The sequence below is a fragment of the Oryctolagus cuniculus genome, chromosome 3 (genome assembly GCF_964237555.1).
Source record: "Oryctolagus cuniculus chromosome 3, mOryCun1.1, whole genome shotgun sequence".
Taxonomy (NCBI): Eukaryota; Metazoa; Chordata; class Mammalia; order Lagomorpha; family Leporidae; genus Oryctolagus; species Oryctolagus cuniculus.
This window is the reverse complement of record NC_091434.1, coordinates 109,351,757-109,379,519: the sequence shown is the minus strand read 5'-3', so window position 1 is coordinate 109,379,519 and position 27,763 is coordinate 109,351,757. Positions and strand designations below refer to the sequence as shown.

General features: G+C 48.6%; 1 protein-coding gene across 4 annotated transcripts in view; it reads left to right on the top strand.

The window, feature by feature from the left end:
- Window positions 1-27,763, top strand: part of MGAT5 (alpha-1,6-mannosylglycoprotein 6-beta-N-acetylglucosaminyltransferase) — a 369,059-nt gene that overhangs the window by 116,743 nt on the left and 224,553 nt on the right. For 2 of the 4 annotated variants that reach the window (XM_051849614.2, XM_070071008.1), the window contains exon 2: window positions 25,051-25,430. In XM_051849614.2, the coding sequence (XP_051705574.1) occupies window positions 25,190-25,430 (241 nt within the window). In that variant the 5' untranslated portion in view covers window positions 25,051-25,189. Of the gene's footprint in view, window positions 1-2,391; window positions 2,412-25,047; window positions 25,431-27,763 lie in introns of those variants that run through there. The other 2 variants (XM_051849611.2, XM_051849612.2) reach the window with 2 other exon arrangements.

Below are 27,763 nucleotides of genomic sequence, written 5' to 3'. Positions count from 1 at the left end.
GACTTAGTACCTAGTACACCCTTCTGGGCTATTGATGTCTTTCATTTTCGTTGACTCCTCCACAGTTTGACATGATACAGAAAAGTGATAGTGATGGTAATTCCTTTTATTCCTAGAAATGCAAATGAATTTTGCCCAGTGGATGTCCCACCAAACCCTCCCAAGAAACTGTTGTTTTACTTACAGGCTGAGTGTCTTTATCTGAAATGCTTGGGACCAGACAAGTTAGAGATTTCCCAATTTTTTGGTCTGTGGAATATTTGCAGGACGTAATGTGTGATATCTTAGGTGTAACATTGGTTTGTCTCACTTAGTGTGAAGGTGATTTCATGCAATATTTCTAGCACACCTGAGTGTGGATTGTGACCCTGATGGGTGAGGTCAGGTGTGGAATTTACCACCTGATTTAATTCCAAAGGTTTAGGATTTTGGAGCATTTTGGGTTTTTGAGACTGTTGAGGCTTGGCCAATAGTAATAAAAGGTTTCATACTTCTTTGTTGCCTATATCTTGGGCTATGTTGCATCATCTTTCTGGTTTGTTCATTAATGAGCTGTATAACATCTTTGATACATTCATTTTATATTTGTAAAATGCTCAGCATTTTAAAATACTCATTCTATAATAGGTATTAAGGAGCTTTTGAGATATGCCTACTTACATTTAAAAATGCCAGAGAAAATGGTGACATAAATGGCTGGAAATTAATCTTAATACTTTATGACTCGACAGAAATGGGGAAATAGTCATTATCTTGAGAGCAAAAAAAATTAACTTGATTATGCATTGAAAGTGGAAGATAAGTTTCCTAACATAGCCACAGAATTGGAGAAAGTACTCAAGTCACACATCTGATAAAAGAATTTATTTAGAATGTGTAAACTTACAAATTAATAACAAAAAGATAACCCAATTAAACATGGGCAGGTATGGTCATTGTGTTGTAGTAGGTTAAGCCTGGGGGCAACCACATCCCATTCAAGTCCCAGTACTCTACCCTTCTGATCCAGCTACCTGCCAATATGCCAGAGAGGCAGAAGATGTTGGCCCAAATATGTGGTCATGGCCACCCACATGGGACACCACAATGGAGTTTCTGGCTCCTGGCTTTGTCATGGCCCAGCCCTGGCTGTTGTGGACATTTGGGGAGTGAACCTGTGTGTGGAAGATCAATCTCTCTCCCTGTCTTCCCCCACTTGTCTGTCTCTATCACTGTGTCTTTCAAATGTGTGTGTGTGTTTGTGTGTATGTCACACATAGAGAAAGAAATGGGCAAAGCATCTGAATAGGCATTTTCTGAAAAAGAATAGCCAATAAGGATATTAAAAGATGCTCACCATTACTAGTCAATAAGAGTGCAAAACCACAATGAGATACCTTTTTTGCACCTATTGGGGTGGCTGTAATAAAGATAATAGCAAATGTTGGCAAGAATAGGGAGAGATTGGAACCTTCATACACAGATGGTGGGAATAAAACATAGTACAGTCCCTGTGGAAAACATAGCAGCTATCCAAAATGTTAAGCATGGAGTTACCATATGATCCAGAAATTTCACTGCTAGTTGAAATGAAAACAAAAATACATGAAAAGTTACACACAAATGTTCTTAATGACCTTATTCATTTTAGCCATCAGTTGATGACTAGAGCAACAGAATGATGCCTATTCATAGAGTAGAATATTATTGAGCTATAAACAAAATAATGTACTGATACATGCGACAATATGATAGAATCATAAAAACATGCTAAGGCAAAGAATCTTTACAAAAAGACCACGTGCCTGATTGCATGTCTATGAGATGTCCAGAATAGGTGTGTCTATGGAGACAAAAATGTAGATAGATGGTTGCCTAGGACTGGAGGGAAAGATGAGAGAACAGGAAATAACAAGTAAAGGCATGCCTGAGTCTCTTTTTAGAGGTGATAAAAATGTTCCTGGATCGATTGTTTTATGGCTGTATGAGTCTGAAAATATACTAAAACACATTGCATTGTACACTATAAATGGGCGAATTGTATGAAATGTGAATTGCATCTCAATAAAGTTACTGAAAAGAAACATTTATGACCTAGATAAGTGATCTTCCGATAACAGCCAAGTTCCTGCGGGGTGAGTGGCACAGGCTGCCTGTGCGCTGGTTCAGAGCCCAGTGACGCTCACGTCAGAAGCTCGTCCTGGGCTTTGCTGATAGCTCATCGTAAACATATTTTTCCACTTTCTCATTTGAAAGAGAGAGAGTTCTAGCTTGCTCCAAAAGCCCAAAGCAGTCAGGGCTGGGCCTGGCCGGGCCAAAGCCAGCCGCCAGGAACTCCATTTGGATCTCCCATCTGAGTGGCAGGGGCCCGAGGACTTGACCTATCATCGGCTGCCTCCCAGGGTGCCCATTAGCAAGGAGCTGGATTAGCAGTGAGTACCTGGGCATCCTTTTGACTTGGGGGACAGCATTTCTTCCAGGGAGAACACCTCAAAGTGAACTGAAGAGCTGCAGGATTTGTTGCTGGTTGTTGCTCTCTCCCCTCCCCACCGGGCCCCTCCCTCAGGACTCTTTGGACCCTGTGGGGAATGTCTTGACCCCACACAGGCACTGGGGGCCAAACAGCTGGATTTGTGTCTGGCAGTGTGAATGTTCTGCCTACAGCAGGGCTCGGTGGCTGATGTGGCTCAGCTGTGCCTGGCCCTCGTTGGCCGCCCTGCCAAGGTGTTCATCTCCTGGCCCTTCATGCCCAGTCACATGAGGAGCAAGGGCTTTGCCTACCAGGCAGAGAAGGCTTCTCTCTCAGCTCTGTGTGCTCCGGCACCTCTGGCCACTGCTTCCTGTCCACAGCCCAACTCCTCCATGTTCCTGTCCCAGTGTCTGAAACACCTTCTCCCCAGCTGCCCAAGCAGGAAGCCTAGGGGTCCTCTGAGGCTCCTCCTGTTCCTGCATTTCCTTGTCCACCAATTTGACATCTGCTCCGTTTCTGGCTCCTGCTCTCTACTTAACCATGACTGCCCCTACACTTGCAGGTCTTGGGGGACTCAGTCCCCACCCAGATTGGCATGAGTCATCCCACTGGGCTCCTGGGCTTCAGCCTTGCCTTTTCATGATCCGTCCTTTGCATAGCAAAGTGGTCAGATAGCACAGTCTTGTCACTCTTGAATGTCTTCCGTGATGGACATCGTAGGGCTGGTGGCCCTCGCAGAATTGGGGCAGAATTTGGCAATCATCTGGAGGACCCTTCCCAAAGTGTCCAGATGGTGTGGACCCCACTTTGGACCCTCTAGCAGGAGGAGGACACAGGGATTCTGTACCCTGAGAAATCTCGCCAAGCAGGAAGATTCCCAATACGTTCTGCTGAAAAACACAACTTCATTTTGAAATAATTATGTGACCGGAAGTTGTAGAAATAGTAAAATAAATCCCTTGAATTCAGTTTCTGCCAGTAGTACCGTTTTCTATATCAGTCCCATCCTGCTTCTCTGCATTAGTAATGTCCCAAGTCCCCCAGTGGATGCTTGGGCTCATAGACAGTGTTGAACTGTATCTCTGTGAGATAGTTTGTAAATTAGCCACAGTGAAGGTGAACAGTAACTAAGGAGAAACTAGGAATTTCTATCAATAATTCTAACATACGCTAATCAAAGTTATGTGATCTCTTAAAATACCTTATTTTACATTTTCTTTTAAAGAAAACATGTTATGGCTTCTCTTAGGCTTCTCTTGATTTGTGCTTTTGAGCCAATATTAAGTAAAAGAAGGGTTACTTGAATACAAGTACTGCAGTATTGTGACACTTGGTCTGATGACCTAGATGGCAACTAAGTAACTAATGAGTGGGTGATGTGTACAGCATGGATACACTGCGTGGTGGGATAGAGAGGGATGGTGCCAGATTTCATCATGCTACTCAGAGCAGCCCTGGAAATGAAACCTAACAGTTGCTTGTTTCTGGAATCCTCCATTTAATGTTTTTTGAGCATCCTTGACCACAGATGAGGGGGACTTCTATATGCTTCAGTACAACATCAAAGCAGGAAATTGACACTGATATTTTACAGTAGACTGAAGACCTAAGAAATGCTTTCTAATGATCATTTTATCTTTCCAGGTTAAATATAACACTTCTTGTTTACATGAGCTGTTGGATTTATTTTTTCTTGACTTCATTGGGACACATCTTAATTTAGGAATGGTATGGACATTCTTGATTCTATAAATGGTGGTGGTCATGGTGTGCATTGTGTGTGTGTGTGTGTGTGTGTGTGTGAAAGAGAGAGACAGCGAGAGCTTGATAGCAACCACTTGTTTATCCTTGTAAAATGTATTACACCCCAGAGAGCTTGTCAAGAATAAATTTGAGCCATGTAATTCTATCTAGTGACCCTGGGTCCTGTCTGTCTTACGTAAAAAGTCAGAACTGCCACAGCAAGTTTTATGCTAGAAAAATAAGACAAACCTTGATTCTTCTTGAATCTAAGATTCAGTTACTTTAAAATTATGTCAGAGTGCATTGTTTCCCAGGCGTGTGGACATCTTGTTTTTTTTCCTTGTAAAACATCAAGGTACAAAGTTGTTGTGTTTCTGGGTCTGGTTGTGGTCTTCATTCTAAAAGACAGTGTCTACTCGGTGGTGGCTGTGGGCTGTGAATCCTGAAGAGTAGCTTTGCAATGGAAATGGAATATTATTATGGCCATAATGAATTCAGTGGAACAGCTTGCAGACTCCCGGGGGCTGACCCAGGGCATTGTTTGAAGTAGCGATTTTGACCAGTCCTGTGAAGCGAGCTTGGTCACTAAGAGGGGAGGGAGGGCTGGGCTTTCTCATCAAAATGATGGACAAGATAGAAAAACCCTTTGTGTCCATCACTCTGACATTTTGCTGACACTTGCCTGCGTGATTTGGGTTTCCCCCAGATCAACTCTCTTTTGAGAAAAGGAACTGAAGAACAGGGGAAAAAAAACAAAACCACAATCCGCTGCTGAATAAAACTGGGTCAGAAAATGCAGACTTGGCTTTTAGAGCAGGCGGGAAGGTGGGTTCTCGCCCCTGGGCTGGCAGAGACACCTCTGGGGCTTAGAGGGACTCAAGGAACTTTTGGCGATCACACCCAGAGCTCATCAAGCATCAGGGACCAGATTCGCCCCGTGGAAAATTCAGTCCCCGTCAGGTAGATGTTTGACAGAGCGGGGAACTGGATTTCCATTTCTGGAACTTTCCAGAGTGGGCATAGTGCTGGTGTAGGTCAGTGCTGGGATTTGAACCTGGACCTCAAGCTTGTTGGCTATGGGCCAGCTTGCCCATCTAACCATTCAAAATGAGCAGGGTTTAGCTCTTGGCCCTCCTGCATAATTTCAGAGCAGGCTTCCGGCGAGCCGCTGTCACGTCTGAGAAGCTGCCTTGTACCCACACTAGACGCTGTGTGCTTTGATGGTGAGTGATAACCTCCTTAGACCAGGAAGCAGATGGTGCAGACGGTGTGGTCCAACAAGATGAGGAAGTGGAGGACTCAGAGTTGCTCGTCTGGTTGGTTTCTTGGTGTTTCTCATGTTTTTATCTGAATGGGGAAGCGGCTACTGGTGGCTGACGAGGGCAGGGGGCGGGAGGTAATGGCTTGAGGTTTTGCAGAGCCATTCCTGAGCAGGGGTACCAGTGGTTTTCATGGGCTGCTTTATTGACCAAAGGGGGCTTCAAGGGCTTTGAATCTTTTTAAGGAGTTTAAATCTTAGTGGAGAGTGTACTGTAAAGCTAAAAGTCAAATGTGTGTCTGAAGAATTACAAGGTTTTTGGGATATGTGCTAAGGGACAGAAATACAGCTATTCAACAAGGGTGAGCTTCAGTGAGGGTGACCAGCTGTCTAGCTTGGCCTGGGACAGGAGGCTTTCCCAGAATAGGGCTTCCATTGCCAATGCCGGAACGAGTTGGACTCTGTAATGTCTTGGTGGCTTTGGTGGTCCTGGCAAGTCATCTTAGACTTTCTGCTTCTGGGGGTCTGCATCTCTCTCACCAGATGAGTTTTAAATTTCCCTCCTGTTTCTTAGGGTTAGAAATTAGGTGTGAATAATTCCCAAGCTTGTCCTGGGTAGAGAAGGAGGGCTGGAAGCCCTTGCTCTTCCAGGTGCCTTGCAGGAGAACAACGGCAGCTGCTGTGGAGAAAGTTGCAACATGGTTGAGCAATTAGGATAAAGTTGCAGACACCTGCAGTGAGTGGACTGAGGCGGTGAGCAAGATTGTAACCTTCTTGGAGCTCAAAGTCTTGTATGTTGCTTCTGCCTGTCTACTGGAATCCATTGCTTCACTGTGATGACCTCAGGTAACGTGGTTGTTGCTAACAGAAGGTTCCAGATGTGTTTGGTGTGACTCACCCAGAGTGTTTTTAAAATTCTAAATTAATGCCAACATGGACAAATACAGAGATACGACTGAACCTCTGGGCTTCTGGCTTCCCTGGAAGGATCTGATCACTCAGGCTGTCTTCCTTGATGTTGTCTGGTGGTCAGGACAGAGAAGTGACTGTCCTTCCTACATACATGGTCTCCAGTTCAACCCAGCTCCTGTCCTCTCCTCTACGGGTTCCCTCCCCTTCTCAGCCCCTCACTTCTACGCTTGGTAGTGAATATACCTTGCCATGGTCGTTTTCCACTCTGGTCATACCTTACAATGTTCTGGATGCTTAAAATTATGTTAGCCCAACCTGATTAGTGGGCTCATGATAGAGGGCTAGATTTGTAATTTAAAAGCCCCCAATGTGATTTTGATGTGCCCGTGCCACAGCTAGTTCCTGGGATGGGATTGGATGGAGGGTAGAATCAAAGAGGAGAGGAACCAGCTGAACAGTTGATCTGATCCAGCTCACTGGGACAATCCCAGCAGAAGCCTTATCGGAGATAGGTGGAATACAGGTTCTTGTCTTTGTGCAAGAAAGAATTCAGATGTGAGGCAGAGAGTAGTAGAAGGCAAGGTAGCAAGGGTCAGTGGGTGAGGGCATTGGACAGAGTGGATGGGTACCTCTGCACATGGAATCTGAGTAAGTGTCTGGTCATTCAGACTGGGGGGAGCAAGGTTCTGGAGTTTGATGAAGAGAATACACCTGACAAGCAATGTGGGCATCTCAGCAAAGACCTGAGAGAATACCCCTTATAGACCAGGCCAATGTCACAGTCTGTATTCAGACTGGGGCTTGGGGGGAGGGGTCCGGTTCTCCCTGCCCTCTCTATTTCTCCCCAGTGTCTTCTCCTGGACGAAGGATTTGCTGGGTGCAAAATAGGTGAAATTCCTCCCATGGCTTTGTTACTCCCTGTTACCAGACTGAGTAGCTCACTTGGAACAGGGCAGAGAGCATTCTCCTAGGGTGCCTGCCTGGGGGAATGCTGGGACCATCCTTGAAGTTACTGGGGTATGGGCAAAACTTCAGTAGGGTAAAATACTGGCTGCTTCCGAGGCTGCTGGACTCAAGTGGTTTATTCACAGCACAGTGTCCTAAGGTGTTAATAAACTCCCCCCATATTTGTCTGCCCTGCTGGAGGCATTTAAATCATTAATACGATGGCCATAGCTCTCTTTTGCATGGAGTGATTATAAAAGTATTTTTAGTGGCCTTCTAAATCCAGTGGTCATGAGAAGCAACTGACATGGATTTAGTGTATTTGAGGCAAGGGATAAAAGGGAGGGAGCAGAGTTAAAATTGACTTCGGTTTTCTGTTTTGCATAATAACTTCATTCACCCATAATTCTCACCGTAAATCAATGTCTGTCATCTTGCCTACCTCCCCTCCCTTCCCTACCATGATCACATTCTAGGCTGTGAGTGTCTTCATCCTACGTTATTTAAAAATTGAAGCGGCTAGTAACACACCTGTTCTCCTTTGGCACTCAGAATGGAAGGGACATAGACAGCACCTATTTGTGCTGCTTAATTTGTTTTGAATATTTATTTATTTGAAAGAGTTACAGAGAAGCAGAGAGAGAGATCAGTCTTCCATCCACTGGTTCACTTCTCAAATGGCTACAATGACCAGGGCTGCTTAAGCCAGGAGCTTCATCTGGGTCTCCCACACAGGCCCATGGGACCAAGAACTTAGGCCATCCTCTGCTGCTTTCCCAGGCACACCAGCCGGGAGCTGGATTGGAAGTGGAGCAGCTGGAACTCAAACCTGTGTCCATGTGGGCTGCTGCTGCTGCTGCAGGCTACCTGCTGTGCCGAAATGCTTAGCCCCTCTTCTGCTTAATTTTATGGACAAATGGAGGGTTTTGAGATGTCAGTTGACTGGCTCAAAGCTATGTCCCCAGTTCTGGATCCCCGTGTGCTTTCTGGCGGTGGGAGGGAGGGTGTGTGTGCATGTCAGCCTTCACTCTGTTTCCCTGCCCCTGCCCCAGCTCTAGGAGCAGAGTGGTTTTGCTCACTGCTGGATTTTCCCCAGGTCTGGTGTTGTCTGTGCAATGGAGTTCCCACTACAAGGATCCACACACCGCCGTGCTGGATTCTGGCCCCTCAGAGCCAAGACAGCTCATAGCAGAGATCTCCTCTGGCAGGGCTGGTGCACAGGTCCTTGCAGGTGTTCACTAGGTCACCTGAAGCCCACCTGAGGATGACAGCATCAGAATCTGGGGAGGAGGACAAAGAAGAGGCTGTTTGGGCCTGTGTTTTTCCTGGGAGAAGTCCCAGCTGTTTTTCGTACACCTGCTTACTCCTCTTTTGAAAACAGCAGGCCTCCTGCAAGCTTCCTTGATGAAATGGGGGTGAGGGGTGGGCAAGACACTCAAATGAAAGCCACTTGCATTTATTAAAGGCGTATTTATTATGTGCCAGATGGAGTGATTTTTCTCCCTGTGTTGTTGCTGGCCTTGCTCCATTTATTCATTCATAAGTAGGGGCCCTTCTCAGTGTTGAGCTCTCTGACAGGCGGTTAGGCCTGGAGGAACACTGGGGGAGAAGCCAGATAGCAGTGTCACTGACAGCTCTGCGACCTCCTGGCTGCGTGGCCTTGCACGATTGCCCGGTGCTGCTTGTGCAGCAGCTTGCATACTCTGAATGGAGACAGCACCTACCTGTAGGCTTGGAGTGAGCCTCACAGGAGCCAAGGTCTGGTAAGGTCACTGTTACTGCAGGGTTCAGAGCACGCAGCTGGGCGAGAACCTGAGACTAGAGGAGCAGTGTGATGAGCCAGTGAGTGTGTGGCTAGTGGCCCTGGCTGTGCCTTCCCTGTCCTACCAGAATGCCATTCCTCCCTTGCACCTCACCCTTGTAATGCCTCATTTGTCACTGTCACTTACCAGCTTAGCTGTATGCACTATTTTTTTTTTCTAGAAATACTCAGATGTCTGCATTCCCTTTATTCATGAGTGGTGAGATGTCATGGCTGTGAGATTCAGTTGGGTCTGTCCCCAGGAAGGCCTGAGATGCATAGGCCATTTCTCCTGATGCCAAGTGCACCCCCCCCCCCCAACTTCTGTCTTTTGCTGCTCCATGTCTCTTGGGCTTTCTTGACAGTTACTCTCTGGTGCTGTCACCTTTATCAGGACTCCTCCCCCTCCCCCATTCTTAAATTCCTAATCGGATTACTCCTGGAACAGAATGACAGATTACCAGGGGAAACCAGATAAGCAGGCTGTTAAATCAATACCCTTGATCTATGCTCAGCGCTAAGTAAACAGTCTGGGGGCTCTTAAGGGAAGTTGGATCCTACTGAGCTCCCTTCTGTCACCCTCTCCTGGTGCAAAGAGAGCCCCAGGATGACTGAGGGTCACCTATCTTAGGGTCAGCTGATGGTGACCTTAATTCTATCTGATCCCCTAACAATTCCCCTTTGTCAGGCTGCTGAGCCTCCTCATTGTTGCTATGACAGAGTATCTGGAACTGGGTAACTTACCCAGGAGAGGTTTATTTAGTTCAGGGTTCTCAGGCAGGTGTATCTGTGCTGTGGGTTATAGATCATATTCTGTGGCAGGGCCTTGGGCCAGAGAGGCAAGTAGAATCTCTGGGAAGGGACGGGGGAGACCAAGGAGACCTGCCGGCTTATAGCAACCTGCTTTCTCCAGAACTAATCCCTCCCCGTGAGAACTAACCCAGTCTCTCCAGGGGGACAAGAGTCCATTCGCAAGGGCAGTGCTTTCGTGACCCCACCTCTCTCTACCTCCCCATTGGCCAGTTTCAACAGGAGCTTTGCTAGGAATAAACCTGCCTCTGAAACATGGCTCTGTGGGTTCATTCTGAGTGACTGTGGTGTCTCTAGAAGCATTTCTGTTTCTGATGGTCATTAAATAAAATGCATATTTACCAGTATGAACCCCGTCTTCCTTTCAGATGGAAGAGTTTGAAAGTCAACCAATGTTTACCAAAAACTTGGGTCAGGCAGTTAGTGGCAGTTGAGAAAGTGTTCTGCTGTAGCTACCCGTGAGGTTTTTGATTGTCATGTGTTAGGTTATAATAAAAAAATTATATCCACAGTGGATTGTTGGCCAAAGACATGGTGCATTAGAAAAAGTTAGGTCAAAATATAAGTTGTCGAGGATTAGACTGAAAATTCTGCCAGCATCCTTCCAAGTTATCCATTATTGAACTAAAACTTGTATTTATTGAATCAATATTCTTTTGGCATTTCTTATGGTATTTTAAAATATCGATATTTAGAAAGGGAAAATATTATGACTGTTATAGTCATTTTGTCTTTCAATTTATGAAGATTAAAGATTCCTACACCTGCAGTGTGTTATTTGTAGAGAAAGTGCTTTCAAATAACTGCCGGAAACCACCTGTCTTATCCTGATGCTTAGAAACAAAACAGAAAAAAAAAAAATACAAAAATATGCCCAGGAGCATTTGGAGTTACCAGTTAATCGCACCCTGTCTGCCTTCTGGGTTCTGGATGAGGGGAAGCCCAAGCAGCTAGATGAAGATTAAAACACAGTGCCAGTTGTGTCAGGGATGCACGGGTGGAAGATGGGGCTTGGGTGTGGGGCTTCCAGCTGTGCCACAGGTAGAACCCACACTCGCACAGGTGGTGGCCGGGCAGCCAGAGATGGGCTCTTCAGGGGTTACGGACACTGTCCACTTACCTGGTGGGAGCAGGAGCAGAGTATGTGTCCCCCTAGTCTCTCCCCAGACTGAGCTCCTGTCCCTGTGAGCCCAACGACAGGGCTGTGGGCACGGCAGTGGAGGGGCAGACCCAGGCCCCCTCTCTGATTTCCTCCTGGGAAATGGAGCACATGTCCTGTTGGAATCATGTCCAGGGGAAGTAAGGCCTTCTCCCTTTATAAACCACTTGATTTGTTTTACAATCCAGATCTGAGAAAGCCAAACACTGGGCATTTTCTTGTCTTGTTTCAGTGCTGGAGCCAGTGATTAGTTCGTTGTCTGGCTTTGAATATGCATTTAGTCTGCACATCAAATGCCTACTAATAAGGATGTGAATTTGAAATTGATTGTATTGACGAGTCATGCTTTTTCTAACCTAATTAAATGCTACGTGTTACAGGTTAAATGCGCAAAAGGTAATTTGTCATTAGTCATTTTGAACATTAGCAAAGATGGTCTTGTAATGAAGTAGACTCCCTAAGCTTTACTATCTGACTTTCCAAATGAATTATAATTTTACTTAAATATCCTGTATTTATTAAATGACTTGAAAAATTAAGACATGAATAAAGTTGCTGAGGTGTGGGTGTGGGAGACAGAGAAATCGCTGTTATCATTGAAAGAGCTCATTGGTTACAAAAGATTGGACAAAGCTCACCCTGAACAATGGATGGATTGTGTATCCTTTAAGTCATCTTTCAAATATAGTTCCTTCAGCACAGTGTTGAAAGGCTGTCCATGGCCATGAAGTCACTCTGATGTGCCCTGGAAAATCCTGGACCTAGAGCCATTTGCAGAGACTTTTAACTATTAGTTGACAGCTCCTACTGCAACATGAAGGCATCTAATTGAGGATGCTTGGTTGAAGACTGCTCCACTTTGAAGTTAACTGGGAAAGTATTTGCGATTGGTAAGCAGGTGGTCTAAAGTGAACACTTCAGCAATTATGAAACAGCAATAGAAACTCTGTCACCCCTCAGTCACAAGCCAGAAGCCACCGACCCAAGTTATAGCTTCAATTTTAGCCTAGTGAATCGTAACCCTTTCTTAGTGTCAGCGACCAGAGAGGAAAGCCCGTGGTTCCATGGGCACTCCTGGGTTCCTGATGATAAAACTGTGCCATCTAGTAGTATCCACATCCTACTGTCGTGGATCCAGTGTTTCAGAGGCACCACTGACTCACTACGTCCTGTGTACGTGATGAAAAGTAGGGGAATTACGCTCTCCATGTCCTCCCACATCCCCAGTGGAAGTTAGCGTCTGATCCGCCTCAGCTCTTGAGCTCCAGGATGAGATCCAGGGTGGTGCTTCTCATACTGAAATGTGTAAATAGCCTGGCCATCTTGTTCCCATCCCCAGTTCTCATTCTGTTGCCCTGGTATAGAACCTGGGAGCTCACAGGTCACCCACCAGGGTTTACACAGCCTGGTTGTGGAGTTGCTGGGTATTAGAAGCACTGGTGGCATTGAGGCCATGATGTTAGCCTCTGCTCATCTCTCATCTTGGGAGCCAAATGCCCAGGAGAGGCTAGTGAAAACTGTCATCGCCCAGCCTTATTCTTAGCAACCTCTTCCAGGCTGACCTCATGGGGCCGTGGCGTGGACTAGTTCTTCCTGAAAAGCTGGCCGCTTGGGTAGGACACTGGCCTGAGAAGACAGCATATGATTCCTGATGGAGGAAAACAGCCACCTTTCAGATGGGTTATGTGATGAGCCAGTGCACCTGCCACCTCGCTGGGCGGCAGAGAATTTGTCTCCGGAGATACTCAGAGGGGTCACCTTTTGGGTCCCGTTAGATAGGACCCATAGGATTGATACAAGGGGCACCTTCTAGTAGTTGTTGTGCCTGATCATGTGTGAAAATGATCTCTGCAGCTTAAAATAGCTCTGTTGGGCCATTCTTCATATGAAGTAGAGGAGAGCCTCTGGGGGTGGGAGCTGGACACCTGTTTGGAAAAAGCTGCCCAGGTGACTGTTGAGAGGCCCTGGGTTGGACAGTCCTGAGCGCTGGAGGCAGCAGGATTTCCTGAGTCCCTCCATTGTGACTTGTGGCTAATTCATCATCTGTGGGGTAGAGGGGCTTGTGATCAGGCAGCAGTCAGCTGACTAACACGCTGGCAGTGTTGGGGGAGAGTTGACTTCGGCTTGTGAATCAGGGTGCAAGTGCACTTACCAACCAGCATCTGACCACCGAGTGTTGCCCAAGGACAACTCAGACCTGGGTTATCTATGACACATATCTGCCAAAGCTTGGGGTAGTGGGCACCCCATGGATTGATGGCATCATTATTTGCAAAGCAGTGAGAAGTTGCCGATCGGGTTTAACTATGGTAAGCCTTTAGTGGGTCACATCAAATTCTGCACACATGTGCGCATCTCCTTGCTCATTAGCTAGTTTGTGCAATAGTTGACCCCGCCGGTCTTTATCATATCTAGGTTTGGGAGGGCTGTCTGACCTCTGTGGACCCTGCATCCAGAACACTCAGTGTGTCGCTCAGCACCCAGCCCTGGGGCCGTGGGCTGAGACTGCTTGGGTCAGAGGGCTCAGGGGCACTTGCTGAATAAGGAGCTTTATCTTGGGAGCATTGCGCTGTGTGTTTGAAATAATTTTCGTGATTTCATTTGACTGGTTCTCCTCATTGCTGTGGCCATTTGGGGCCTGCTGTCATTTACAGTGCTTTCTAGATGTGGCGGGTCGCCAGGAGTCTGATCCTGGAGGAAATGGTGTATGTTAACGCTTGCCATGGCATTCCCTTGTGGCTTTACTGTTCTTTGAGTGGGCGAGAATCTTCTGTGTGTTTGGATTCCACATCCTGGAGACACACCCTGTGATCCCTCCCAGACTGTTCTTTATTCTTAGTCATTTCAGCCTCTCCTAAGCCAGAAGCCAGATGAGAACCCTGATTTTTTTTTTCCTAAGATTGATTGTATTTTTTTATTTGATAGGCAGATTGACAGATCTTCCATCTGCCGGTTCACCTCCCAGATGGCTGCAACAGCCAAGGCTGGGCTGGGCCAGGCCAGACTGAAACTAGGAACCAATAACTACATCCTAGTGTGCCACATGAGTTGCAGGGGTCCAAGTGCCTGAGCAGTCTTCCACTGCCTTCCCAGGTGCATTAGCTTGGAAGCACACACATGGCATGCTGGCATCCCAAGTGGTGGCTTAACCAGCAGGATCACAATGCTGGTCCTTTTTTTTCCCCTTAAAGATTGCCTGGGACTGGCACTGTGGCACAGTGAGCTATGCTACCACCTTCAACACTGGCATCCCATATTGGAGTGCCAGTGTGAGACCTGGCTCTTCTGTTTCTGATCCAGCTCCCTGCTAATGTGCCTGGGAAAGCAGCAGAAGATGGCTTCAGTGCTTGGGCCCCAGATGGAGTTCCTGGCTCCTGGCTTGGCCTGGAGCAGCCCTGGCTGGCTGTTGTAGCCATCCGGGGAGTAAGCCAGCAGACAGAGAATCAGTTCGTCCTCTCTCTCTGATTCTGCCCTTCAAATAAACAACAACAACAAAAATTCTTAGAGACAAAGCAACATGTACATTTGGTCTTCTCTCTGCCTTCCCTGTTGATTATGCACTAGGGGATTCGTATAGCTGAGTCTCATTGCAACATTGGCATTAGTATGGGCACAGCTGAGGCTTCGTGGTGCTGAAGGGTGTGGAAGAAGAGGATATTAAGTGTCAGTCAGCCTGGGACTGAGTCAGGGATGGGCGCTCTCTTGTTTCTGGGACCTCCATAGCCCCCACTGTTCTTCTGGGCTAGTGATGAAGTCCCGCCTCCCACTCGGGCTTTTCTCCCACTCTGTGCTGAGGTGTGAGTGTGCTGTTCTGAGCATCTTAGTATGTTAATAAGATCCTGCTATTTGTCTCCCCATCAGGGTGGTTTATTTTCCTTGGAACATTTGGCAATGTGGGGAGCTATTTTTGTTAAATATTATTGATGATTCAAAATGTGTTTTAAGAGACATAAAGAGATAAGAGATGATCCACTTGCTGGTTCACTCCCCGTATGCCTGCAACAGCTGGTGCTGGGCTAGGAGAAAGATAGGAGCCCAGAACTCCATCTAAATCTCCCACATGGATGGCAGGGGCCCAGGTTCCTGGAGCTATCACCCACTGCCTCCCAGGATGTGCATGGCAGGAAGCTGGAGTGGTGGAGCCACAGCTTGACACAGATCCAAGCACTCTGGGTTTGCACAGTAAGCACTGTGCCAGGTGCCCATCCCAAGGAGATGTTTTTTGTTGTCCCAGTTCCATAGCCGTGGAGGGTTGTCAAGGTATTTAGTGGCTTGGGGTGCTGGCAGGCATCTAACAGTGTGTGCAGGACCACCCTCCAAAACAGGGAGCAGTTACGCTGGGAGGGAGGAGCCCCTGGATCGTAGGGATTTATTTCCTTTTTTGGGCACCATGCTTTTTGTTCTGGCTTCAGTAGATTTTTCAGAATTCTCAAGGTTGCTGTGGTGTCATTTTTTTGCCAATGGGAAGTTCTGTCCGCTGTGAAAAAACTATGGACTTGTTGAATGCACCTGCTCACAGACACAGGGAGAGCTTATGGGATCCAGCAATGGCCCTTTCTGCTCCCTCCTGTGTACTCTATCCCTTTAGCCCACCTCCCAGTAACGTTCGCTACCAAGACTAGGTCTGGATGAAATCTGCCCAGGTTTTTATAACTGCTCTCCCTTCCCTCTGCGCCCTCTAGTGGAAACCGCTGCATGTGACACGCAGAGGCCAGGAGGGATGGGAGTGGGGCAGGTTGGGATTCCAGGGATCAGGAAGGCGTGCAAGTTCAGGACTGAGATTCCTCAGCTCCGTTGCAGAGTTTGGAAATGTATTTTGCTGTTGATACCAGGTAGGGGACCGTGAACACCCACTCGGTGGACAGTGTCACTGCAAGGCAAATGTTCCCCACAAGTGGGTGGGATGGGCGTTTTCCTCTCCTTGCAGAATGCCTGAAACAGGACTGTCTGGCTTTGATCCCACGTTTGGGCTGTTTGAAACCCAGACACTCAAGCAGCCTCATACCCAAGGTGTGTTGTTCTACCTAGTGTCTTGTTACTGGCTTGTTAGTGACTAAAATTAAGACTAGTTGAGCAAGTTTTAAAGGGCGCTGTTTTCACTTAGTGATTTCCCTGTTTCACTTTATGACTTTTTTTTTCTTTAATAAAGTAAAAGATCTGTGCACCTGTTCCTGTGTGCCTCTGAGCTCTGTGCTATCCACAACTGGAAGTGAGTGCAGCCGTGGTCACAGCTGTCCGGGATTCACTCGCGAGACTCAGGGCAGCTGCTGCGTGGGCCCTGTGATGAGGGCACAGCACAGGCTGTGGACCTGTGTGTGTTTGGACCATCCAGGGCAGTGGTCCACCTCAGGGCGTTGTCCCAGGAATGTGCCCTTGTGGAGGAAGAAGCTGCTTTGCTTGATCCTCCCTTTTTCAAACAACAGAAGACACTCAAGCTTAGAGCTGGAATCTTCCATCCCTAACTCCCCTCCCACTCCATCTGCGTTCCTTACACCAACCATTCTGTAAGGGTGTATTCGCTTCCCCGTCATCTGTGATTCTTCCAACCCCTTTAGATTGTTGGGACATGGCGTTGGACCCACAGCTCCTTAATATCACCAGGCTGTGGCGCCTAGTTTGTGTTTCCTTTCCAGAGCTGTCTTCCCCTCTCAGTTTCTGCAGGTGGCTGGGGGACTCGGCTTGGTTTGGGCGAGACCACGTAGTCTTAGGAGGCAGGCCTTGGACACTGGCTTGATGCAGTCAAATCAGAAAGCACTTGGTTTTGTGGACCTTATCGTCCCCAGTTGATGGAGAGTCTGCTCTTGGTTATAATTTATTTTCTAAATAAAATCAAAAGTAGACTTGTACCTGCATGGATACATTTTATACAGTTCTGTCTGCTTTAAAGGTGAGTCACAAGGCTTGCAAGCTGCTATGGTCAGAGCAAAATTGGAAGTTTGCTGAGTGACTGGGTTGGCACCCTGCTGATGACTGTATCACATTTTGATTCATCTAATTGTGGTGGAGAATGGCTGCTACTTTAAACACACTTTGCCAATGGCTAGTATTTGTTTTTAACATTGATACAAAGGCTGGAAAGAGAAGTAGTAGACACTGTTGCAAAGAATAATCCTTAATATCTAAGCATGTTAGTTACTTTCAATAGGGAAGTCAGGTGAGAAGCTTTGAAACTTAGGAAGTATGATCACCTCGCCCTAGCATTTAATTAGGGTGCTGTTCTTTGTCATATGTATGGAAATGTGGGACTGACAGTAAAACCTGAGCAAACAAAGCTGTTAAGCTCAGCATCGATTTGCTGCCTGGTAACGTAGAAACCTGAAATAGAAACTCCACGGCAGAAGTAGCCAGAGCAGCTTTGTTCTAAGTCCGTATAGTAGAAATCGCTGTGTACCAGTGCACTGTTGGTCTCCAGTGTCTTTGAATTTGGCATGAAAAAACTGTTTTTAAACACCTCAGAGAAAGAACATATTTTAAGCAAAGAGAAACAAAATTAGAATGAAACATTTGTAGAACCTCTGGGACATCTCTGGGAACCTTTGAAAACCTCGAGAACATGTAACTCCAATCTGTTACTCCTACTCAACCAGCTCTAACAATGTTCTGTGGTGCTAGAACTTTCTTTGTGTTACACGTACAGCAACTGAGATAGGTGGTCTTCTCCGGGATCATAAAGTATCAATGGGTAGACACAAGTTGGAGAGCAAAGATTGCCAGGCTTTCAGTGCCAGGTTCTTTGAGCTCTTCATCCCCTGGGTTAGCATTTTGTTCCTACAGTTAAAATCCCTGAGAGAAGCTACTAATGAAGGAAGAAGGTTTATTTTAGCTCAGGGTTTTGGAGGATCACAATCCAAGATCGGGTGGCCCCACTGGCCTGGCGTCTGATGAGGGTAGAAGCTGGCAGGGGTAGAGCTTGTGCAAGGAACAGTTATGTGGTGAGCTGGCAAGGAGACACAGCAGACATGGGGAGAAACGCAACTGTCCACCCTCCATGTGGTAAGTCAATGAGGATTTGATCCTTGTGGCGGGAACCTCAGCAACCTAATCCAATCTACTCAGTTTCCAAAGGCCCCCTTCTGTGGGGAGCAGCCCGGACTAGACTGAGTTACTGGAATTAAGACTTATTCTATGCATCTGCTCTCCCACAATATGGCGCTGGGAGAGAAGTAAACAGCTTCCGCACAGCTGCCTCCAGTTCAACCAATAAACTGTAGGACTTGCTCCTGATTGGAGAGCAGCATACTCGGCGTGTGGGCAGCCGAGTTAGGATTGGCGGAGGAGGACTATAAAGGAGGAGAGAGACGGCATGCACCGGGGAACATCTAAGGGGAACATCTAGCTGAAGGAACACCTGTGCAGCCCCCCAGAGAGCCGGCCGGCGGTGTGCCGCTCCCCTGCGGAAGTGGGGAATGTGGCCAGGGGGAACTGCCCTTCCACGGAGGTGGAAGGGATAGTAGCCAACCCGGGAAGAACCAGCAGCAAACCCGGGGAGGGCCGAGCAGACGAAAGAACAGCGCAGGGTTCTGTGTCGTTCCTCCATGAAGAGGGGGAGCGACACCCTTCAAATACCCTAGGTGGGTTAAGTTCCCCCTAATCCTTTAACATAAGCCTGTGATGAGCAAGCCTGTAACACATGGGCCTTCATGGGATACCCAAGCTGTTCAAACCATAGCACCCTCTTTCTGGTGCCCCTGTTGGCATAATGGTGATGAAACAAGAGGCCTTCAAGGAAGGCTCCCCTGTGAGTTTCCCTCTTGTCTGGGGCATCTTATTGTTCTCGGGGTATCCCTTCCCTTTCTAAAAAGCTATTTCTGGATTTAAAAAAAAATTTCCAATTTGTTTTTTGAAAACAAATGTTTGAGAGGTAGAGAGGCAGAAAGAGCAATAGCTTGACTGACAGAGAGCTCCTTTCTGCTGGTTTACTCCCCAGGTGCCCACAACAACTGGGGCTGGGCCAGGCCAAAGCTGGGAGAATTCAGTCCTGGTCTCTCATGTGGGCGACAGGGATCCAGCTACTTGGGCCGTCACCTGCTGCCTCCTAGGGAACACATTAGCAGAAAACTAGAATTGGAAAAGCATCCGGGACTCAAACCCAGGCACCCTGACTTTGACTTGGGCGTTTTAAGTGGTATGTTAGCCGCTAGGCCAAGTGCTCACCCCCTGGGTCATTTTCCCATTTTCTTTTAATACTTGTCTACCACGAGGCTGCATTAGTTTAATCTCATCTGTTCCAGGAAACAGTGGCTTCTCACCGCCACGGGACAGATGTTGGGGTGAAGTCTTCCAGAGAGTAAGGTGCAAATGCAGCCCGGAGTACCTGGGTCCTGCGGGGTCATGGGAGAAAGCACTGTTGGAGGTGCTTGCCCTTCTGGGTGTCGTCACCTCCTTTCTACCTTCCTGTCCTTCTAGTTAGTGAACATTTAGTGAGCCCGTGCCGAGTCAGGGCTTGGCCGTTGCTGTCAGTGCTTGTCTTGGGGACCTCACAGGCCCCGCGGGAGAGCTGAGCCGGGTGATGCTATAATGCAGCAGGTTGGAAGTTCCTCCGTGGGAGTGGGAGCTCTCCTCAGTGCGGGGTGGGGTGGGGTGGGGCATGGGAGCTTTGTGCAGGGCGCAGGCTGCGTTGTGAGGCTGGAGAAGAGGGGGGATTTCCCACAGGAGCAGGTGAGTGCGGCTCACTGAGGGCTCCTTGGGTGCTCCTGCTCAGGGTGGGAAGGTGAAGCAGGCCCTGGCAGCCGCCATGGAAAAACAGAATGCAGTAATCCAGGTGGTACAGGGTGCGGACCGAAGTGAGAGCAGCGTGGTCATTGTCCTGTGGGGTGGGTAGCAAAGGCCGGGTCTCTGCAGTTGGGGCTGGAATTGTTTCTGAAGGGGTGAGCGTCTCCACCATCTTTCAGCCTTTGAAGCAGCGGTTCCTGGGGGAGGACCGGGCCTCTGAGGACGATCTATTGGCACCTGCAGGCATTGCTTCAGCCATGTGGCTCTCAGTCCCTGGGAACTTGGCTGTTTTTCAAAGGGTTCTTCTGTGGTTTGCGAACAGGAATCCACCAGACACAGCAGGCCAGCAGGCATCTGGACGGAGGTGGATCTGAAAGTTAGGAGAGTGGCCATGTCAGGAGCCCTGGAGGCAAACACCTGTGATCTCCCTCTGTCGCTCGGCCCCTGACCAGCCTCGTGCTGGCTGTAGCCTGGTGCTGGCTGTGCCGTCAGGGGCAGAGGGAAAGAGGCTCATCTGCCTGATCCAAGGAGAATTCCGCCGCCACCGCCTCCCTCCAACTTCCAGGGTGGCCTTGCTTTCTTCCTTTGTGGACAAAGTTTGAGTGACATCCAGTTTACACGTTGTACCGTTCTCCCATTTCAGGTGTAGAACTCGGTGGCTTTCAGTACATCTATAGAATTGTGCCTATATCACCATCATCAATTTTGGAACATTTTCGTTACCCCCAAAAGAAACTCTGAGCGCCTTAGCTGCCACCTCCAAAGTCCCCTCTTCCCCTCCCAGCCCAGAGCTGAGCAGCCACCAGGGTACTTCCTCTCGCTGCAGCTTTGCCTGCCTTCCAGGTTGTGTACGAACAGAATCATGCGGTAGGTGGTCTTGCATGAATGCCTTTATTTCACTTGGCATAGTGTTCTCTAGGGGCATCCGTGGGGTCGCGTAATCGCTCTTTGTCCTTGTTTATTGCCAAATGATATTACATCAAGTGCCTTTACCAGTTTGGCTTATTTATTCAGCCCTTGATGGGCATTTGGGTGGTTTCACTTTGGTCTCTCCTGAGGGATGCTACTGTGAAGTCTGGTGCACGTTTCTATGTGGATGTTACATTGTAATTCTCTTGGGACAATTCTTGCAAGCAGCATTGCTTGAGTTATGGAACTATTTGCAAGATTGTTTTTGGATCATGGCTATGCCAGTTTACATTCCCATCAAGATTTGCTATTACCTGTGTTTTTGGATTCTAACTATCCTAATGGATATAAAGTGGTATCTCATTGTGGTGCTCATTTGCATGTCCCTTAATGACTACTGATGTTGACTGTCATGTGCTTTTCTTTTTTTTTAAAGTAGGAGAACTGGACATTTCCTTGCCCAAGATCTTTGACTATGCTTGGGAAGATGAAAACCAGATTTTACTATGTTGAGGAGTAGGTGGAAAATAAGAAGTGAATGCTTTTGTATTAAGTAAGGAGTAGTGAGCATTCCTGTTGAGGCAGTTAAAATTCTAAGCATTTGGAAGCCATTGTAGTCCATAAGCTGTACTTTGGAAATTTATATTTATTAAATAAAAGTTTAAAAAAAAAAGAAAGAAACCATTGCCTAAAAAAAAAAATTCTAAGCAGACTCGGTGCCCTTCTGGAGTTGGATTGATGAGATGATGGCTCTGGGCTGCTCTCCTGACTCTGGCTGCCACCAAGGACTTCTGAGATGCACTCTCAAGTCCCTTTTGTGTCCACTGGGTCCATTGGCTGGAGGACTCAGCTGGTAGATGGTTCGGAGGCAGGCAGATGCTTAGTGTAAATAGCTTCCTTTGATTCCCTGTCGGCCAGGGACTTCTCTGTTAATTTCCTGACCATTCCCAGTGACCCCCATTAAGCCCTTTCACGGCACCAAGGCACTCTGTGAGGTCGACTGTCCTGTGTCCTCCTCGTGAGCTCTTCTGGCTGCGGGAGGTGGGGGCCTCTCCTCAGTACGGTTGATCGAGCCAGTGGAGCGTGGCTTCCTGTCTGGAAGTTGACAGAGGATTCCTGCCAGTGACTGGGATCCGGTCAGAACATAGAGACAGAAAATCAGCCGAAGACTCTGTCTTGGTGTAGCACCTCGCTTAGTCAGTCTGGGAAAATCCCTTCAGGCCTGAGGTGAAATTGAGTACAGCGTTATCGAAAAGGAAGTACAACCACAACCTGAGGAAGTGGGCACAGCACCCAGTTTCAGGGACGGCCTGCAGGGTTGGAAACTGCCCCTGGCCGTGATTCAGTCTCGGGGCCAAGTGGCAGCAGGCGTTGGGTCTGCACTTGCAGAATGCATGGAGGAAAGAACAGGGAAGGTGCAGTAGAGGGGCCGCATGCAGTGCTGCAGTGCCCCCGTGACAAGCTCACCTAACTGGTGGTTTGCTGTGCCCCTGGTCATGGTCTTTCTCCAAGGTCCGCGCAGACTCCTGACTTGAGATGGCGTGGCTTTATGACGGGGCGAAAGTGAGCTCATGCAACCATGCTGTTTCAAGTTTGAATAAAGTATCCTATATACTACATGAGATATTCAACACTTGATTATAAAATAGCTGTGTTAGGTGTTTCTGCCCAACTGTAGGCCAGCCTTGCTATGTGAGCACATTGAAGGCAGGCTGGACTAAGCTACAATATTTGGTAGATTGGATGTGTTAAATGTATTCCATTTTTGACTTAGGATGTTTTCAACAGGTGGTGGCTTTATTGATGTATACTCTTTTTTTTTTTTTGACAGGCAGAGTAGAGTGGATAGTGAGAGAGACAGAGAGAAAGGTCTTCCTTTTGCCGTTGGTTCACCCTCCAATGGCCGCCACGGCTAGCGCGCTGCGGCCGGCACACCACGCTGATCCGAAGCCAGGAGCCAGGTGCTTCTCCTGGTCTCCCAGGGGGTGCAGGGCCCAAGCACTTAGGCCATCCTCCACTGCCTTCCCGGGCCATAGCAGAGAGCTGGCCTGGAAGAGGGGCAACTGGGACAGAATCCGGCGCCCCGGCCGGGACTAGAACCTGGTGTGCCGGTGCCGCTAGGTGGAGGATTAGCCTATTGAGCCGCGGCACCGGCTTATACTCCTATCATAAGTCAAGAAGCATCTGTGTGTGTGTGTGTGTGTGTGTGTGTGTCTGTCCCTTACAGGCTGTCATGGAGTTCCGCATAGAAGCTGATAAATAGTCCAAGGTGGACACGTGCCTTTAGACTTGAGGCCAGGAAGAGTATATTGTGATTGGTGCCATGGGGAGGGAGGTCTGAAGTCCAGGGACTGGAGCTGGGGTTTGGAGAACAGGCAGGCTGTGGATTGTCAGTGTAATCCAGAGAGCGTGGGCAGCCCAGTGGGAGAGCCACTTTAGGAAGGATGTGCAAGGTGTATGGTGGTGAGGGGCACAGCAGGGCCATGGCATCTGACTGGACAGGAGCACCTGTACTGTAAGAGCTGTAAGTACTACAGGATGGAGACTGAGGCTCATCCTGTGGCCATTATAGTGGTGTTGCCTGGGGTCAGAAATATATACACCTCAAATCCAGCTTCCTGGACACTTGACCATCCGAATCACCTAGAAGGCTTAGAAGCACTGGCTGCTGGGCCTCATTCCCCAGAGTTGCTGATGCAGTGGGTCTGGGGTGGGGCCTGAGAATTTGCATTTCTCACCAGGGGCGGAGTTAGGACCCATACTTGGAGAACCCATGGAACCCAGCCACTGGGGTTGCATAGTCAGTGTTTGAGGCTGTCTGGGCTGCCCGTGATCTCTGCTGTATATTCTCTGTTGCTTTCCCTACCCCTTCAGGTTATGTGTGCAGCATTCCTGGCTGTACAGGGCAGAAGGAATGGTCAGGGGAAACAGGGTGTGGCTTACTGGCCCTTGGGTGACCCTGGACAATCACGTGGCTGGCTGTCCAGCTGTCCTTTGCCATGTTAATCACCCTGCCCCTTTATTTGCTTATCTCAATGGTTTCTCATAGAAGACATGGTACTAGTGATAACAATACTTCTTACCTTGTGGGACCTTGCTGGGGATCAGTCAACTGAAGCCCAGAAGAGGGTTGATCACAGTGCCTGGGGTCTCCCTAGAAATGACTTACCACTTACCGTTAGTTGTAGTGGAACCACCCGGTACTGATGGCTGTGTTGATAGATGAGGGGAAGACAGCGAGAGGCGGCTAAACAGAGAGCCACCATGTTAGGGTACTGGGTAGCTTCAGAAGAAGAATCCTTAGGCCTGAAATGTACACAGCCCCTCAAAGTCCCTCCTTAGGAGCCCGCTCAGCCTCTCCGTTGAGGGGCACTTCGTTCAGCAGCTGGATGGTTCCAGGCGGAGCTCTGGCTCATGGGGCGGAGAGCTCAGCACAGCAGTGACCCACGTGTGGGTAGCTTATGCTGGGACCCCACTTGGTGGGGAGCCCTGAGTGAGGACTTCACGCCAGCTTGCGATGGTATCAGATAGGATCTGGCTGTGTTGGTATTGAAAAGCTGCCTTTCAACTTCACATTTTGCTTCTTGGTGGGAGTAAAAGTGAGAAGCTCAGCAGTGCAGACAGCTGTGTGCTGTGTGTTTCCTATATTGCTGCTCGCACAGTGCGAGTGAGTGAGCAGGGAGCTGCAGCTTGGGCTCCCCATAGCAGGTGCACAAAGACCATCTCTGTCATATCTTCTCAGTGCCGGGGCACCGCGAGAGTCATCCTGTCTCCACACTGAGAATGAAAGCTGGCTGTGACGAAGGAGGACGGGGACCCCCTCCCCGTTCGCCATCAGCCACCCCAGAGGAGATATGCACTGCCATACTCACCTCCCCAGCTGCAGACGCTGGTCTTTGCCAGATGTGTGTTAATAATGACTTTGCGAGCTTGAGTTACAGACACAACACGTGTGCTCCGTGCAGATAGGAGACCGCCCTCCACTTGGGTTTTTGCTGACATTTGGTGAAATAGCTGTCCCTGCCCACATCTCCCCCCCCCGCCCCCCACGTTGCAGAAGTACCTTCCTGTTTTGCATGTGGCCCAGACAGGAGCAGCCGCAGTACACCTGTCGGCACGCTCAGACGCTCACTTCCCTTCCCCTCTGTTTGCACACGTCTTGTCCTCCGGCCAGATTTCCCCTCTCAGCTTACCCATCCCTAATGACAACATGAGATGCTCAACCAGTGAACTGAGCCAGAAGGAAGTTCCCTTTTTATTTAGAGCTGTTTGAGAAAAAAACACGACTTGTGTCTTACTTGGCTGTGTGTGGTCATGACCCCTGGGCTAACTCGCCTCTCTCTTTCTAGCAGAATGGAAGTGAGGAAAGGAACTCAGCCGATGCAGGAGCCGGAGTGAGAGCGGCGGACTCACACGCCCTAGCCCGCACCATGAATTCGTGTCTCCCTTCTACGCGCTAGGAGCCAAGGGCAGGTGAAGCTGTGGAGAGCAATGGCTCTCTTCACTCCGTGGAAGCTGTCCTCGCAGAAGCTGGGCTTCTTCCTGGTGACTTTTGGCTTCATTTGGGGTATGATGCTCCTGCATTTTACCATCCAGCAGCGAACACAGCCTGAGAGCAGCTCCATGCTGCGTGAACAGATCCTGGACCTCAGCAAAAGGTACATCAAGGCGTTGGCAGAAGAGAACAGGAACGTGGTGGACGGGCCGTACGCTGGCGTCATGACGGCTTATGGTAAGTGCAGTACCGCCCGGGCCTCTCCAGCCAGTGTGCCTTGACCCCAGAGAGGCCCGCTGAGACTTGGTCTTGTCCTGGAGTGGGTACCCCTCCCCACTGCCTGCCTGGGCGCTGAATTGGGAAGTTAATGGAGCGCCCTCTGGGGGCAGCTCTTGTACCAACATGCTTGTTCCCTGGGAGCGGAGAGTCAGTGACCTGAGAGTTTGTGTTGGTGGTTGCAGCTGGAGTCTCCTCCCTCACACTTTCCTGGTTGGAGTGGTCTCATGTGGGCGTGTGCTCAGGGAATGCTGAAAAGTATTCTCATTATCATTCCCTAAACAGCACTTACTGAGGTCTGGCGGAGGTGAGGTGGGGAGGGTGGGGAGGAATGTCTGATGGATGCCAAAGGGCTTCCAGCCACACGAGTGCCTGCGTTCAGCCAGTGCACAGGTCATTGGAGCTTAGGCACTCACTAATAGCTTTCATCTTTGGCTTCTGCCAGTTTACTGCTTTTGCTCTTTCAAATTTGAGAGGCAGAGAGACAAAGAGGGAGAGAGACACATAGTGGTGAAAGAGAGAGCTCTCCCATCTGCTGGTTTACTCCCCAAAGGCCCTCAACAGCCAGGGTTGGACCAGGCCAAAGCCAGGAGCTGGGAACACGGTTCAGGTCTCCCACATGGGTGGCATGGGCCCAACTAGGTGAGCTCTCGCTGCTGCCTTCCAGGCTTTGTTAAAGTTAGCAGGAAGCTGGGTTTGGGAGTAGACCTGGAGCTTGGACTTTGATAACTGGACTGTGGGCATTCTGGGTGGTGACTTAACCATGAGGCCAAAATGCAAGCCTCACATTTTTATGCACACACACGCACACATACATGCATGCACGCACACACATACAAGGACACAAAACAGAACTTGGAAGTGCACTTTGGAGTACAACACGTTATGGAAAATCCCAGCCCTCCTGTTATTGGTCCCATGATATCAGGACAGGGCTTACTATGTAGGTGGCCGCCTGTAGGTATTGTTCAATGGCAAAGGCTGGCCATCAAGTGGCGCCTTCCACGGCTTTGGTGTTGGTGGCATAAAATGTCGATGAGAGGCAAGAATGGGGTCAGGTGAGGTGGAGAAAGATCAGTGTGTGGCTTAGTGACCCACTTGGGAACAGGCCCTGAGGGATGCAGTGTTCAGTGATGATTCGAGGAGACGTGTAGCAGCTGTGGGTTCAGTTCTATGCAACTTGAATTCAAACATGGGAAATCATATCCGGTTATAAACAAATTTTCTTTTCAAGAGGCTCCAGGAACTTTTATTGTTTGTTTTATGTGAGGGTACTACAAAAAGTTCATAGAAGATGACATCGAAAGATAAGTTTTTAGTGGTGCAAACATTTTTGTAATCCATGCATATTAAGGGTCATCAAAGAGTTGAGAAGTATATTATAAAAAAAGCTATAGGCTAGCGCCACAGCTCAATAGGCTAATCCTCTGCTTGCAGCGCCGGCACCCCGGGTTCTAGTTCTGGTCGGGGTGCCAGATTCTGTCCTGGTTGCTCCTCTTCCAGGCCAGCTCTCTGCTGTGGCCAGGGAGTGCAGTGGAGGATGGCTCAAGTGCTTGGGCCCTGCACCCGCATGGGAGACCAGGAGATGCACCTGGCTCTTGGCTTTGGATCAGCGCGGTGCGCCGGCCGCAGCAGCCATTGGAGGATGAACCAATGGCAAAGGAAGACCTTTCTATCTGTCTCTCTCTCTCTCTCACTGTCCACTCTGCCTGTCAAAAAATAAAATAAAATAAAATAAAAAAATTCCCATTTTTAACACAAAAATAAACTTTTAATTCCATTTTTCTATGGATATTTTGAAGTGCCCACATATGTAAATATGAAGAGAGAAGATAGTTAGATTTATTTATTTATTTGAAAGGCAGAGTGACAGAGAGAATCTTCCATCTGGTGGTTCACTTCCCAAATGGCTGCAACAGCCAGGGCCAGGCAAGCCCAAAACCAGAAATTCTACTGGGTCTCCCACGTGGGCAGCAGGGGTCACTGACATTTGTGGTCAGATACGTTTTGGTTGTGGGGGGATCCATGTGCACGGAGCACAGCCGTGTACAGCCCGTCCCTGTGTGCAGCGTCTGGGGCTGCTTTTGTGCCACTGTGGCAGAGTAGAGAGGTTGCTCTAAGGACTGCAAAGCCTGAAATAGTTGTGTGTGCTCTCTGGTCGTTCACCAGAAATGTGTGTCAGTTCTGGCCAAGATCTTTCTACCTGTGCGGTCGGGGTGGGGACTTCATCCTGTTTCGTGTCTGCAGTTGGATTCACTGACAACATCTTCAAATGGTGCCTATCCAAATGCAAT